The 12,330-nt window shown below is 43.7% G+C and overlaps 1 protein-coding gene across 1 annotated transcript in view; it reads left to right on the top strand.

Moving 5' to 3' along the window:
- TCERG1L (transcription elongation regulator 1 like) overlaps positions 1–12,330 on the top strand; it is a 196,235-nt gene that overhangs the window by 2,997 nt on the left and 180,908 nt on the right. Inside the window, exon 3 of the mRNA XM_061403870.1 lies at positions 273–453. Within this exon, the coding sequence (XP_061259854.1) occupies positions 273–453 (181 nt within the window). The remainder of the gene's footprint in view (positions 1–272; positions 454–12,330) is intronic.

The following is a 12,330-nucleotide window of genomic DNA, read 5'->3' as shown; positions in this document are numbered from 1 at the left end:
AAAACCAAGGGAAAGCAGTATGTGGCTTGTTCCCCCACATGCTGCTCGCCTCCTGAGGCGACTCGCTCATCTGTTAACTGGCTGCTGGAATGAACTGACCAAGTGAGTAGCCGAAGACCAGGCCCAGAAAGTGACTGATGCCAAAACCCCAAGCATCAGGAGTGCTTCTGAAGAGTCCCACCCATAGAATCTTCAGGATTCAGCGTTAGACAGGATAAGCATTTTACAGCCTTCATGGTCTTACATGTTATGCTTGCTTTCTCTTTGGACAGATCTTTTTAAATAATTCCTTGGCTCTGGACTCAACGTGGATATATCCTGAGGAATCAAGATTGTTTCATGGGCCCCAAAAGCCTCAGCTGTTGACAAACCAAGTAGCCGTGTCTCTGTCCAGACCAGCTCCCGCCTCCAGGCCTCTGCCCACAGTGCTGATAGCTCCTCAGCCCCTGCCAGGTTGGTGCCCAAACGGCAGTGACAGCGTGCGGTTGGTTTTGCGTTTGTTTGCTAGCTTTAGCTACAGACTAGTTCTAGGTATGAAAACTATCTTTGTCATTTAATGACATAATTCTTCCAGGAAAATATAATCCCTTTTCTGTGGTCAGGATTCCTTTTCATAAAGAAATTGAGTTTGGGTTTGATTATTCACTGTATTTTTGGAGAATGGAATCTGTTTTAAGGTGAAGAGATGGCTGAAACAATTTGCACAGAATCACGTTTTTGGTGCTCTGTTTTTAGAATGGGACCAAATCCTCTGTGGATAGCTCTTAAGAGGGGCCCTAATTGATCAGGCAACTCTTTTTAAAAGTGTTTCTTATGTAGGAAAAGGTTCACAGCTCTGTGGTCCACAGGACACAGACACACATAAGATTTGGAGGGGTGTGGGTGATACTGGCGATGGTCTATAAAAGTGTGCTGCTTGGGAGACGGATTCGGTTCTATCTTTGGAGTCTAGTGACCTGAGAGAACATTTGTCCTGGAACAGACTCCCATGAAATAATCTCCGGTTGAAAGATGATATAATAAACCTATATAGTAACAAGAGAATAAAATCATCTTATGAATTTTTAAGTTGATTTTAAAAATCACCTTAACATATGATCATATTACAAAAGCAAATGTTACCCATGCCACAATTATCTCGCAACACCTTCCATTACAGGATACTTTATGACTTCAGAATTTCATTATCTTCCTTGTAATTTCCTACCTACCAAGATTGTCTCAGTGTGTGGCTCTAAAATTTAGCAATAAGGACATGTACCTGTGGGAAGTTCATTGCTGGTTTGGGAGACGTATTTGTTTTCCTCCCTCTTCTTCTGCCTCATGAGTCTAATTTGCTCTGGGCACTACTTATCAATAAGTCAGAAAGAACACTCAATGCCAGCAAGTCCCCTACAGATGAGCAAGTTCAGTTCTGAGAGTGCATTCATAAGGCTGATTTATTCATAAATCCAACAAATTTAGCCTAGGTACCCAGCCAACACCATGGGCTATATAGCACTGTGCTGTAATAGGTTTGTAATATTTTCACACAAATCATACATTAAAAAAAAACAAACAGAAAAAGTAAAGAAAACATCTTTAATCTTGCAGTACAGTACCGTGAAAAGTACGGTCGTTCCGGTTGCCTCACCACTGCTTTTATCGTTGCTTCTGGACATCTTGGGCTTGAAAGAAAGACACTGTGCTCCTGTCCTCTAGCCAGCACAGTGCCGCAAAGTCCACAAAAGCGTGGCCACTCGCAGAGGACGCGGGCGTGTGACAGCACACGCCGACACAGGCTGACTTACCTGACTGGACGTGTGAACACCCACGTCCACGTCTTTGGAAGTTCGCAGCTGAAGGGGCCTGTGGAGGGGCCTTACTGCATTTGTGTGTTCTCACGGGCTGAAGCTGTGATTCTTGACTGCAACGTGCCTCTGTCCCTGTCGTCGTCTATCACTGAGTTACTAGGGTCTGAGCAAGCGTCGTATGAGCATACATTTAGTTGACACTAAGGTGGTCACGTTTCCTTTCTAATTGGATGGTGACAAGAGAGGGTCCGAGAGCGTGTAATATACAGGTATCCAGGGCTTCAGACGTCTCTTTGGGACTTGAAAGTAGGATCTTTTACTTTCCTAGTGCATTATCAGAGAAGGCAATGGCAACCCACTCCAGTGTTCTTGCCTGGAGAATCCCGGGGACGGGGGATCCTGTTGGGCTGCCGTCTATGGGGTCACACAGAGTCAGACACGATTGATGTGACTTAGCAGCAGCAGCAGCAGCAGTGCATTATCAACGCTGTCACCAAAGTAATCAGCACATACAGTTTAAAAAATAGTGAAATTAGTTCATTGTTCGAACAAAACCTTTGAGTGACCTTTCCTCCTGTCGGCTCACTCTTGAATATCATACTGACATTTGCATTATACCTGAATTTTCTTAGAAAACCCATACTGTGGGAATGCTAAATATCTACTTAGTTGAAGGAGCTTCTGGCAAATTATCATAGCTTTTCTATCACAGGGTGTTTTTACTTACTTTTTGTGGCACATATTTCATACTTGAAGCATATCCGTGTAAATTTTACCTCCTGACGTTTTGTAATGTGTGCTCAGTCATACAGTCATGTCTGACTCTTTGTCACCCCATGGACTTCTGGTGACATGGACTCCGGTCAGCCCATGTAGCTCAGCAGGCTCCTCTGTCCATGGAATTTCCCAGGCAATAATACCGGAGCAAGTTGCCATTTCCTCCTCCAGGGGCTTTTCCTGACGCAGGGATCACACCCGCGTCTCCTGCGTGGGCGGGCAGATTCTTTACCACTGGCGCTGCCTGGGAGCCCCTGACTTTTTTGGCTAAGCTATATTAAACGATGAAACAAAATAATCACTTCTTACTAACATGGTTGATTGTAGAGTAACTCCACCTCATCTTCCATTTCTCAGGTCTCTTCCTTTGATTCTTGGGCTGTTTTTTGGAATTATGAACCATAAGAATGTAATATGGCTTACATATCTTTTGGGGAGTAATATATCTGTCATCAGAGCTATTTTACTAAGTCAAACGCTTTTGTTTTGAGATGGAAGTTTCTGAACTGATATATGGAAGTTTTGATTTCTTGATACATTTCAGAATTCTTAGAAATTAGTAATCTGGAAAACATGAGTTAAATGACCCTTAGCCCAAATAATGCATTTCTGTCCATGGGATTCTCCAGGCAAGAATACTAGCGTGGGTTGCCATGCCCTTCTCCAGGGGGTCTTCCTGACCCAGGGATCAAACTTAGGTCCCCTGTACTGCGGGCAGATTCTTTACCATTTGAGCTACCCAGGAAGCCCCAAAGAGTACATTTAGGGGATTGTTTATATGTTACTGACTGCTTGACTGAGAACTTAGAAAGGGGAACAAGTAAAGTGGGAAGGTAGTTAAAAGATTTATTGTTTCAATGTTATTATAATTTGTGAGAAAATATCAGATAGCCCCATTAAAACATTTTACATGTAAATTTTCAGGTATGTTATGGAAAGTTACTGTTTTAAATTTTATACTTGATATAAATTGATAAATTTATTATTTTGTTTTATATTAGATAAATTTATACATTTATAAATATCAGTTCAGTTCAGTCAGTCAGTCATGTCCAACTCTTTATGACCCCAAGGACTGCAGCATGCCAGGCTTCCCTGTCTATCACCAACTCCCAGAGTTTGTTCAAACTCATGTCCATTGTGTAGGTGATGACATCCAACCATCTCATCTTCTGTCATCCCCTTCTCCTCCCGCCTTCAATCTTTCCCAGCATCAGAGTCTTTTCCAATGAGTCAGTTCTTCACATCAGGTGGCCAAAGTATTGGAGTTTCAGCTTCAGCATCAGTCCTTCCAGTGAATATTCAGGACTGATGATTGGTTGGATCTCCTTGCAGCCCAAGGGACTCTCAAGAGTCTTCTCCAACACCACAGTTCAAAAGCCTCAATTCTTCAGTGCTCAGCTTTCTTTATGGTCCAATTCACATCATACATGACCACTGGAAAAACCATAGCCTTGACTAGATGGACCTTTGTTGGCAAAGTAATGTCTCTGCTTTTTAATATGCTGTGTAGGTTGGTCATAGCTTTTCTTCTAAGGAGCAAGCGTCTTTTAATTTCATGGCTGCAGTCACCATCTGCAGTGATTTTGGAGCCAAGAAAGTCTCTCACTGTTTACACTGTTTACCATCTATTTGCCCTGAAGTGATGGGACCGGATGCCATGATCTTAGTTTTCTGAATGTTGGGTTTTAACCCAACTTTTTCACTCTCCTCTTTCACTTTCATCAAGAGGCTCTTTAGTTCTTCTTCACTTTCTGCCATAAGGGTGGTGTTATCTGCATATCTGAGGTTATTGACATTTCTCAAGGCAATCTTGATTTCAGCTTGTGCTTCATCCATCACAGTATTTCGCATGATGTGCTCTGCAGATAAGCAGGGGGACAATATACAGCCTTGACATGCTCCTTTCCCAATTTGGAACCAGTCTGTTGTTCCATGTCTGGTTCTAACTGTTGCTTCTTGACCTGCATACAGATTTCTCAGGAGGCAGGTATATCATATAATGTATAGTATATTCATATGTTAATTACATATGAATATATTATATAAGTGATATCTTAAGTTGATCTGCTTATAAATTATGTTCAGAGTAAATGGCCTTAGGATCATAGATATATTTTATTAATGCACTTTAAATTCATCAAAGAAGTGCTATTAGAACTCCAGGAGAACCAGGAGAGAGTCAGACCTGCCTTGTTTTAAACGGGGCTAGCAGGCCCAGCGCATTTTCCTTTCTTGGAAAGATAGTGCCTTTGTGTAATGATCAGTCTTGACAATGGCAGAATGTACCATGAGCTCAAATGCTGTGACATTCAGAAGTGGCTTTTTCTGAATGAGCATGTGGTTTGTTGAAGTGAGTTAGAGGTTGGGGTGGGTAGGGATGTTGTGACCTCTGAGAATCCCATTGATATCACCTTCTGGTCTGTGGTTGGTTAAGCAGTAACTGTACCACAACAGGGTCTTATATAATATTGGCACAACTTGATCAAATTGGGGTAAATCCTCTAAAATTGAATGCGTATTTTGAAGGAGTTCATTTTTATGTATATATTAAACTGATGTATTGAGAATAAAGATGGTGATTTGTTGTTAGACGCAGACCTGAAGAGAGCCTGTTGGCCCCTGAGAAGCGTAGAGTGGAGGTCAGTCGTGTTCCCGTCTGCACTCATCGGAGGCGCCTCCTCTCCTGCCGGCGACATAGGCACGGACGCTGCAAAGATGCCCTCACGGCTCACGCTCTCCCAGGGCACGTGCAGTCGGTAGATGACCACCCAGTGCTGCGGTCCTGGGGGCTCTCTGCAGACATGTGCAGAGCGTCTCAGGAGGTGATCAGGGAAGGTCTCTGCAGGAGGGGTGGGGTGACGATGTGCCGAAACACACGGAGATCAGAGAACTTGATCTCCAGAGGCGGCAGAGCCAGCACAGGAGTGGAGCAGGCAGCGTCACATAAACCCCTAGGAAACGTTTCATCGGGTGAGAAGCCTCGGGAGGGGAGTGGTGGCGTGGGGGCAGCGGTGGCCCAGCTCGGGGCCTCTCCTTGCAAGAGGAATCCTAGTATTGGGCAGGACTTGCTGAGTCCTGGGCCCTCTCCAGGGTGTCGGGGTTTTCCACCCTTCCTCAGCTCTGGAGCCGTGGTTTCTCCAGGCAAGTGTGAATCCATCCTCAGGAAGCAGAGCAGACAAAGAGAAGGCAGCACGTCCTTACTGAAAAATAAATGCCAGTGTGCCAGCGTACCAACGTATGCAATGCTCCAACTGTATTAGAAACCAAAGTGAATGGGTTAGTGGCTTTTTAAGGGATAATCCCTCATCACGGTGTGAATGGACTGCACTGGGAAGCACTCTAGGCCTCAGAGACACCCTTCTTTCTGAAGGTCTCTGCACTTGGGGGGCGGCCTCATCCTGTGTCTCTGCTGCCAGCATCTCCCTTCTCCCATGCAGCACCGGGGCCCTCTTCATTCCAGGGAGGAATGGACTTGCATCGCTTCTGAGGATGTGAGGTTTATCACAGCTGGAGATGGGAGCAGGACCAGCATGGAAATGGTCCTTTCCGAAGAGTTTCTGCTCTTCACGTCTAAAAATAGGACTTCAGTGTCTTTCAAGCCATTCAGAAATACACCAACTCAGACTCAGCATATCAAGCTGGAGAATGATAAACTCAGCTTCTGTGCAGTAAAGACACAAGACATGAGACTCTGCTGGAAACTGGAGATTTGTCTAAAAGTTGTCTGTATCGCAATGCCCTTCAGCTTGAGATCAAAGAGCCGGATTCTACCAATATCTTGCTGGGGAAAAAATACTGACTGTGACTTTCAAAGAAGACTAGAGAGAGGGAGAGAAAATGGGAGATGTGGTGGAGCCCCGGAAACTACTCTGCTTCAAGAAAGATGCATTTACTCAAAACATACAGAAGGAAGGCAGATCTGGGAAAAGGCTTCTGCACAGGAACTTGTAAACATTTTGTATAAATCAGTGCTTGGTTTAGCTTAATAAGAAGAAAAGAATGGTGTAGCAAAGCAATAAAAGAAAAATCAACAGGGAGCTGGCGGAGGTATGAAGTTGCACGGAAAGGGGGTCTGGATCAGGTGGCAGAAGATGGCATGAAAGGCTTCTTCACGCTTAGCTACGACAGCAAACAGAGGTGGGGTCATGACAAGGTGATGTGTGAGGTAGAAGGCAAATGGCACATCAATATTGATTTGAACTCCTTTAAACACGAATCTAACGCGGCAGATGTGTTAGTGTGGCCAAACTGGGGGCCTGGCTCCCTGTGTCTCGCTGAAGCGTATGAGTGGAGAGCCGATGCCTGCAGGACACAGCTTCAGATCAGGGTGCAGCGTGAGATGTGACCCCCTGGTGGGGAAAGCCTTAGGGAGTTAGGAGGGGGAAAAGTTTGTGATCAAAGAAATAAATGCCCAACAAGAAGTCATCCGTACGTGTCAGCAAGGAAGAGACATCCTCGAGCCACTGATGGGTCGCCTTCTTCTCTTCTAATGTTCTCGCCTCAAGCTCTACTTCGTCTCACATTAATGTTGCTGCCATTCCACATTTCTAGGTTATTTTGCTCATCAGTGTTTTCCTTACCTTTCTAATTTATTTTTTAGTTGGAGGAAAGTTGCTTTAAACTATCGTGCTGTTTTCTGCCGTTACAGCAATTCGAATCGGTTGCAATTGTTTTAAGTTTAGGTCTGTTGTTTAAAGGCACAGTTTCTGCTTTTGCTTTTTAAAGGTGGATACTTATATTATACTTCTGCTGCTGCTAAGTTGCTTCGGTCGTGTCCGACTCTGTGCGACCCCATAGACTGCAGCCCACCAGGCTCCTCTGTCCATGGGATTTTCCAGGCAAGAGTACTGGAGTGGGGTGCCATTGCCTTCTCCGATATTATACGTCAGCATACTTATATTTGACTTCCTGATTTTGTATCCTCTCTATCACGTTATTGTTCCTGTTTCTCACGGTCTTTTGTTATTGCTTCATTCTAGTCTGTCTTCATTCTTCTGCTCTGCCTTGTATGTTCCTGTTTCTCGGGGTCTTTTGTTATTGCTTCATTCTAGTCTGTCTTCGTTCTTCTGCTCTGCCTTGTATGTTCCTGTTTCTCGGGGTCTTTTGTTATTGCTTCATCCTAGCCTGTCTTCGTTCTTCTGCTCTGCCTTGTATGTTCCTGTTTCTTGTGGTCTTTTGTTATCGCTTCATCCTAGCCTGTCTTCGTTCTTCTGCTCTGCCTTGTATGTTCCTGTTTCTTGTGGTCTTTTGTTATCGCTTCATCCTAGCCTGTCTTCGTTCTTCTGCTCTGCCTTGTATGTTCCTGTTTCTTGTGGTCTTTTGTTATCGCTTCATTCTAGTCTGTCTTCGTTCTTCTGCTCTGCCTTGTATGTTCTGTCTGGTTTTGTTTATTCGAGTTTTACATGGTGATTTGGAATCTGTTCCTACTCATTCTATTTTGTCAAGCAATTAACAGTAAGATTTAGGGAAAAAACAGGTTAACTCTCTGTTTCCTCTAATTTTCAAATCATGACAATGCTATCCCTTTAGAATTTTTTATAGAGTATGAAAATTTTGGAAAACTTTATATCATAAAAATTTATTTTTTTCTCTTAAGTTTCCTCTAACTGACAAATTAACCTAAAGCAACAGCTAAAAATGGGGTGGTGACAGGTTCCAAAATATCTGTAATTGTCAACAATTTTTTTCAATCATTTAGAATATATGTAAATATTTGTTAATTTGGTTAAGAAGTGAGTGAAAAATTCTGACAAGTTTTTTCTCCCCAAACTAAAGCTGAGAAAAATAACTATAATCTCAATATATAACCTCAAATTATGTTGGTAAAATTGGGAAGAGGAGAAGTGAGAAATGTGAGGATACAAAGTATTTAAAAATCCCTCAAATAGAATAAAAGAAGCTGAAACACTAGGAAACTCTCTGCATTGGAAGCCAGATAACAAGGTTATCCAAGACTGACCCCGGCCAAGGACTCCTGCCCTTTAGCCAACCTTTCACATATAAGTGAATGCAGCAGCCATCTGCCCCTGGAGCAGGGCGGGCACGGAGAGTGGCTTTTGTGTCGCGCAGGAATATGGGGATCACTGAAAGTGGAGGAGGCACAAATATTAAGATGTAGACACCCCAGAACTCACTCTAAGAAAAAGACGTTGTTAAGGGGCCTGTGGGTGTGGCAGGCGATTGTGGCAGAAACACTCAAGCAGGTCAACTCCCAGCGACACACTTGTTCACTAATGCCCTGGCAGAGGACAGGAGTGCCCATTTCCAGGGGGATCCTATTTACTTCATTCTCTGCTGTTCTGCTCATGACATCTGCGTGCTGATTCACTCAGTCGTGTCCAGTTCTTCATGACCCCATGGACCATGGCCTGCCAGGCTCCTCTGTCCATGGGATTCTCCAGGCAAGAATACTGGAGTGGGTTCCCACGCCCTCCTCCGGGGACCTTTCCAATCCAGGGATCAAACCCGAGTCTCTGCTGCATTGCTGGCAGGTTCTTTACCACTAGCACCACCTGTGAAAATACGTGATGTCTGGCTTTGAACAAAAAGCCTACAAGACACACAAAGCAGGAAATGAAAGCAATGGTCAACAGACAAGATAAACAGTAGAATCAGATCCTAAGATGACATATTTTGAAACTGTCAGTCAGGGACTTTGAAATAACTATGATTCATATATTTATGAGTCTAATGGACAAGGATGGCAACATGGATGAAAAATAGAGAATTTCATCACAGTAATGGAAAATATGAAAAAGCAAAAGGAAAATACTGGACAAAAATAAAACATGGTATCATAAATGCAGAATTATTGTGGTGACTCATGAGCGGAGAATAGCAAGGAGAGATGAGGAGGCTTCTTAAGTAGACAATGCAAGGAAATAGAAAAAAGAACAATAGAATGGGAAACACTAGAGATCTCTTCAAGAACTTTGGAGGTACTAAGGGAACATTTCCGGAGAAGGCAATGGCACCCCACTCCAGTACTCTTGCCTGGAAAATCCCATGGATGGAGGAGCCTGGTGGGCTTCAGTCCATGGGGTCACTAAGAGTCGGACATGACTGAGCAACTTCACTTTCACTTTTCACTTTCATGCATTGGAGAAGGAAATGGCAACCCACTCCAGTGTTCTTGCCTGGAGAATCCCAGGGACGGGGGAGCCTGCTGGGCTGCTGTCTATGGGGTCGCACAGGGTCAGACACAACTGAAGTGACTTAGCAGCAGCAGCAAGGGAACATTTCATGCAAAGATGGGCACAATAAAGGACAGAAATGGTATGGACCTAACAGAAGCTGAAGAGATTAAGAAGAGCAGGCAAAAATACACAGAAGAACTGTACAGAAAATCTTAATGACCTGGGTAAACTTTGTGCCCACTCTGTGTCTTAATATTTGTGCCCCCTCAACTGTCAGTGATGGTCACTCACCTAGAGACAGACATCCTTAAGTGTGAAGTCAAGTGGGCCTTAGGAAGCATTACTACAATTCTAGCTCAGCTATTTCAAATCCTAAAAGTTGATGCTGTCAAAGCGCTGCACTCAACATGCCAACAAACTTGGAAAACTCATCAGTGGCCACAGGCCTGGAAAAGGTCAGTTTTCATTCCAATCCCAAAGAAAGGCAATGCCAAAGAATGTTCAAATTACCATACAATTGCACTCATTTCACATGCTAGCAAAATTATGCTCACAATCCTACAAGCTAGACATTAACAGTATGTGAATCAAGAACTTCCAGATGTTCAAGTTGGATTTAGGAGAGGCAGAGAAACCAGAGATCAAATTGCCAACATCCATTGGATCATAGAAAAAGCAAGGGAATTTCAGAAAAAAAAAATCTACTTCTGCTCAATTGACTATGCTATAGCCTTTGACTGTATAGATCACAGCAGACAATGGAAAATTCTTAAAGAGACAGGAATACCAGACTACATTATCTGCCTCCTGAGAATCCTGTATGCAGGTCAAGAAGCAACAGTCAGAACTGGACATGGAACAATGGACTGGTTCAAAATTGGGAAAGGAGTACGTCAAGGTTGCATATTGTCACCCTGCTTACTTAACTTAAATGCAGAGTACATCATGAGAAACGCTGGGCTGGATAACTCACAAGCTGGAATCAAGATTACTGGGAGAAATATCAACACCCTTAGATATGCAGATGACACCACCCTTATGGCAGAAAGTGAAGAGGAAGCATTACTACAATTCTAGCTCAGCTATTTCAAATCCTAAAAGGATTAGTGAAGAGGCTCTTCACTAAAGAGCCTCTTGATGAAGGTAAAAGAAGAGAGTGAAACATTGGCTTAAAAGTCAACATCCAAAAAACTAAAGTCATGGTGTCTGGTCCCACCACTTCATGGCAAATACATGGGGGAAACGTGGAAACAGTGACAGATCATTTTCTTGGGCTGCAAAATCACAGAGGTTGGTGACTGCAGCCACGATATTAAAGGCACTTGCTCCTTGGACAAAAAGCTAAGACAAACCTAGACAGTATATTAAAAAGCAGAGGTATTACTTTGCCAACAGAGGTCCATCTAGTCAAAGCTATGGTTTTTCCAGTAGTCGCGTATGGATGTGAGAGTTGGACCGTAAAGAAGGTTGAGGGCCAAGAAATTGATATTTTTGAAGTGTGGTGCTGGAGAAGACTCTCGAGAGTCTCTTTGACAAGAAGATCAAACCAGTCAATCCTAAAAGAAATCAGTCCTGAATGTTCATTGGAAGGACAGATGCTGAAATTGAAAGTCCAATACTTTGGCCACTTGATGTGAAGAATTGATTCATCGGAAAGACCCTGATGCTGGGAAAGATTGAAGGCAAGAGGAGAAGAGGACGACAGAGGAAGAGACGGTTGGATGGCATCACCGACTCAATGGACATGAATGTGAGGAACCTGCAGGAAACAGTGAAGCACAGGGAAGCCCGGCGTGATGCGGTTCACGGGTTTGCAGATATTCGGACATGACTTAGGACTGAACAACAACAGAATTCTAGGACCTGGTTTCACAAGTGAATTCTACCAAACACTTAGAGAAGAGCTAACACCTGTCTTTCTGAAACTATCCCAAAAAATTTGCACAGGAAGGAGCATTTCCAAACTCATCTGTGGGGCCATTATTACCCTGATGCTGAAAGCCAACAAAGATATCACACACAAATTACAGGCCAGCATCACTGATGAACATAGAGTAAAAATCCTCAACAAAATACTAGCAAACCAGCTCCAGCAATACATTAGAATGATCATACACCATGATCTATTCACTGAAGGACTGATGCTGGAGGTGAAGCTCCAGTCCTTTGGCCACCTGATGTGAAGAGCTGACTCTTTGGAAATGACCCTGATGCCAGGAAAGGTTGAAGGCAGAAGGAGAAGGGGACGACAGAGGATGAGATGGTTGGATGGCATCACGAGCTCGATGGACATGAGTGTGAGCAAGCTCCGGGAGTTGGTGATACAGGGGGGCCTGGTGTGCTGCAGACCGTGGGGTCACAGAGAGTCGGACGCGACTGAGCGACTGAATTAAGAAGAGGAAAAGACCATACTCCAAAAGCTGTAAGATGCTGATGAAAGAAACTGAAGACACACAAGCAGGTGGAAAGGTCTGCTGTGCTCTTGGCTGGAAGAATCAATATTGTTCAGATGGCCATCCTAACCATGGAGATCAGGGTCAGTGCAGTCTATGTCAAATCACCAGTGGCATTTGTCACAGAACTAAAAGAAGAAATTAAAAAATTTGTACAGAAATGCAAAA

Source organism: Bos javanicus, chromosome 26 (genome assembly GCF_032452875.1).
Source record: "Bos javanicus breed banteng chromosome 26, ARS-OSU_banteng_1.0, whole genome shotgun sequence".
NCBI classification, from domain to species: Eukaryota; Metazoa; Chordata; class Mammalia; order Artiodactyla; family Bovidae; genus Bos; species Bos javanicus.
This window is presented reverse-complemented; position numbering and strand designations above follow the sequence as displayed.